At 58.6% G+C, this 3,798-nt stretch overlaps 1 protein-coding gene across 1 annotated transcript in view; it reads right to left on the bottom strand.

Moving 5' to 3' along the window:
- EPHA2 (EPH receptor A2) overlaps nt 1-3,798 on the bottom strand; it is a gene marked incomplete at its 5' end in the record, with an annotated part of 13,747 nt that overhangs the window by 3,478 nt on the left and 6,471 nt on the right. The window contains 3 exons of the mRNA XM_010833808.1: nt 2,233-2,388; nt 2,936-3,129; nt 3,750-3,798. Coding sequence (XP_010832110.1) covers nt 2,233-2,388; nt 2,936-3,129; nt 3,750-3,798 — 399 coding nt within the window. The remainder of the gene's footprint in view (nt 1-2,232; nt 2,389-2,935; nt 3,130-3,749) is intronic.

The following is a 3,798-nucleotide window of genomic DNA, read 5'->3' as shown; positions in this document are numbered from 1 at the left end:
GGCAGCAGCGTGAGTCACACAGGCCCTGGGCCAGAGCACCAGTGAGGCTGAGGGGAGGTGGGGGGAGCGTGCAAGGACTTCCTGCCTTTATCCAGGCCTGCTCAGATCTCAACACACACACCCCCATCGGTCCAAGACAGCCCTGCTCCCGCTCATGGGAAAGAACTGGCCGAGGAGCCCCCGGGGCTATTTCAGGAAGCTTCCAGGAGCTGAGTCTCCTGTAAGCATGTCTCCCTGACCTCAGCTCTGCTCACCCAGCAAAGAGGCTCTACTGTCCTCGGTGGGGCCCCCGGGAGGGCTAAGCAGCCACTCCAGGCTCCCAGGTTACAGGAAGCAGCCGAGAAACCCTGGTATTTGCCCACAGGCTGGGGTGGGAAGCAAGAGAATGGAGAAAAAGGGGAGTGTGACATGGATTAAGCCCCTACTGTGTACCAGGTGGATCATCTGCATTGCACCCAAACAGGGAAATGGAAACCAAGGGTCAAAGATGGAACCTAACCTGACAAAAACCACCTGCTAGGAAGTGGCCAGTGTGGGACTCAAACCCAGGTGTGACTGCAGAGCCCAGGGTCTGGACCCTGCAACCGGCTGGCAACATAAGATATCCATCTCACAAGGCCCTAATGTATAGCACAGGAAACTGTATTCAATGCCCACTGTATTCAAAACCACATGGAAAAGAATACAGAAAAAGAATGTACACACGTACATGACTCAGTCACTCTGCTGTACGGCAGAGACTGGCCCAGCACTGTACATCAACTAAACTTCTATGTAAAAAAAGAAAGACGTCTGTCTCTTTCCTCTGCTTTTCCATGCCTCCCTCCGGTCAGCTGTCTCTGCCTGACTCTCATCCAGGCTGTCCCCTGGGACAGGCCAGGGCTTGCTCTGACAGGCCTTGACCAGCAGGTCAGAAGTCCAGCTGAGCAGTTTTTAGAGGCCTTGGAGAATGTTCAGACAGAGGCCCTAGCCCCAGAACTGTGACCCAGAACTGCAGGGGGCCTGGGTCAGCCCTTCCCATGCGATTCCCAAAACCTCTCAGCCCCAAGGCTCGTTTCCTTCACGACCTTGGACCTGACACAGCTGGGAACTACCACTATTTTTAGAAGCACAAAAGGCCAAGAGGACAGTGTCCTCTCCCTCCCGGGATGGGAAGAGGTGTCTGCGCCAAGGCCGTGTCGGGAAGGGTCCCTGATGCTGCAGCTGGGAGGAGACGAGAGCTCCCGCAGGGCGGAAGCCGGGGCGGGGCCGAAGGGGCTGGCACCACTTGCCACGCCGACCGCAGGGCTGCGAGGCAACCACAAGGGGAGCGGTGCCAGGGGAGGGTGGGCAGTGCCCTCCCCTTCTCACATCAGCCAGGAAAGTGCAAGGGCTCTGCTCAGTCTGCTCGGCGTCCTGGAGAAGAACGGTGTGCCTCACTGGCTGTGTGACCTCGGGCCACCTGCATCACCTCAGCCTCAGTTTCCCTACTTGTTAAGTGGGGGGGGCGGCGGGAATAATAGCCTCTATTCACGAGTCAAATAGGGAATTCAACCAGGTGATGGCTGTGAAACAGTCCTTCTTTTCTCAGCTACAAACTGTGTGACCTGGAGTACGCCATGTAACCTCTGAGCCTCCACTTCCCCACTAACGACCTTCATGGTTTCTGACCTCTTGAGCCTGACTGCCCCAGGCTGGAGTACCGCTAAGGGCCATGGAACCCTGGGTGGCACTGTTTCTCACCTGCCCCGTGGGGCTGAGTCAAAGTACGCAAGCGCATGGGCCTCCCCTGGTGGTCCAGTGGTCAGGACTTCACGCTTCCAACACAGAGGGAATAGGCCCAATCCCCGGTCGGGCAACTAAGATCCCACAGGGTGCAGCCACAAAACCCAACTTTGATCTGTACAGTGAGGATACGTGCCCTCCGTAATAGCTAAGTTATAGCAATAAAGCATTTGTAAAAACAAAACCAAGTGCTCAAGCAGAGCTGGTACATGGTCAGCCTTCAACAGATGCCACTGTTACGATTACAATTACTCTTATTTTCTCACCGGAGCCGCAGGTAAGTGCCCAGGATTGCTGGCTGCCAGCCTGGTTCTGCCCTTCCTGCAAAGCCACTCTCCCAGAGAGAGGAGAGAGAAAGAGATGAGGGGGAGAGCAGGGCAGCTAGAGAGAAGCGTGGGCGGGTGGGAGGCCCAGAGGCAGCCTGGGGTCGCGGCGAGGACAGGCGGGGCAGGGCCAGCTCACACTCACTCGTTGGTCATCTGCACCACCTTCTCGATGGTGGTGTAGCCGGCCACCAGGAAGTGCTCCGTGTACTGCTGCATCTTGATGGACTCCAGCCACTCGGACACCGTGCGGAAGGGCACACCCTCTGAGCCGCTGGTGCTGGGCAGCCGGATGGACACCCTGCAACAGCAGACACCAGGCTGCGGGTGAGCCCCCCACCCGCCCCGCCTTGGTTTCCTCGTCTGGGCGATGGGGAAACCAGGCCAGGAGATGCTCCAGGAGACAGCGCTCGGGCAGGTCAGGAGCACTCAGCATCTCCGGCTCCTGCCGCCTCCTGCTTCCACTGCCAGGAGCACCACCAGTTTCCACAAAAGAACCAAATATGAGAGAGTCGGGTCTTCAGAGCCGTGGTCCCAGCCTGACCACTTGCCAGCACGTAAGACACTTAAGTGCCCCCTGTCTGATTCCTCATCTACAAAAGGGGCGTAATTACAGGGCCATCTCCTAAGCTGTCTAGATGAGTTAAAACACACTAAGCGCCGGGCCAACCCATTTACCACGCATGCTGATTGCTTCCGTTAGTATCGCCTGAGCCACCCTGGTCCAGGCTAAGTAACGCCCACGTGTCACTTCTGAGCCCTCACCCCCACCCTTCGCTGCCCACCACGCTGAAGCGGCTCAGGAGGATGCCTGGGGGGCCGCCCTGGACCGAAAGTACAGAACTCACCGGGGGTCAAAATCAGCCAGGGTCTTGAGGGAGTCGGGGGCACGGATGAGCTTGTCCAGGATGCTGACGATGTCGGCGAACTTGGGGCGGCGGGTGCGTTCCTGCTGCCAGCACTGCATCATGAGCTGGTAGATGGCGGAGGGGCAGTCCATGGGCGTGGGCAGCCGGAAGCCGTCATTGATGGCCTTCATCACCTGGGGGCGGGCGGGGTGGTCAGGGTGCCTTCACAGCCCCCAGACTCCCACACAGTGGTTGGCAGAAGGAAGAGGAGCCCGAAACAGAGGGCCAGGCTGTCCCCTGGCCGTGCCTCCTCACAGGGCACCGGGCCGACAGCCATGACGCGGGCCCTGTAGCCAGACTCTTGGCAGTTTCTGGGTGCCTACACCCTGCCCCCTTTAGCCTGCACACTCTTCCCCTCTGCGCCTTCACCTGGCTGCTGCCTTACTATGCCTCAGTCTCAGCCGAGATGTCACCTCCTCTGGGAAGCCTTTCAGGCCTCCTGGTTGCACGAGGTGCCAGGTACTTGTACACACAGACACACAAACGCACACATAAACACACACGCAGGCACATGCTTCCCCCACCCCACTACTCCTTTCTTTGGTCTTTTGCTGAGTGTCAGCAGGGACTGGGCCTGAGCCTAGCACTCAGCCTGACACACAGTAGGCCCTCAACAGACATTCACTGAGCCAATGAAGGGCCGTACATGAAGATCAGCCCCCCAAACTCCTCTCTGCCCAACCCCTGGGGGTTGGGAATGAGTAAAGGGTTAAGCCCAGGTCCAGACCGGGCTGGGCAGGGCAAGGGGGCCTACCTCATGGTTCGACAGCTCCCAGTAGGGCCGCTCCCCATACGTCATCACC

Source organism: Bison bison, unplaced genomic scaffold (assembly GCF_000754665.1).
Source record: "Bison bison bison isolate TAMUID 2011002044 unplaced genomic scaffold, Bison_UMD1.0 scf7180017845348, whole genome shotgun sequence".
NCBI classification, from domain to species: Eukaryota; Metazoa; Chordata; class Mammalia; order Artiodactyla; family Bovidae; genus Bison; species Bison bison.
The sequence above is the reverse complement of the archived record's forward strand: the minus strand, read 5'-3'. Positions and strand labels throughout refer to the sequence as shown.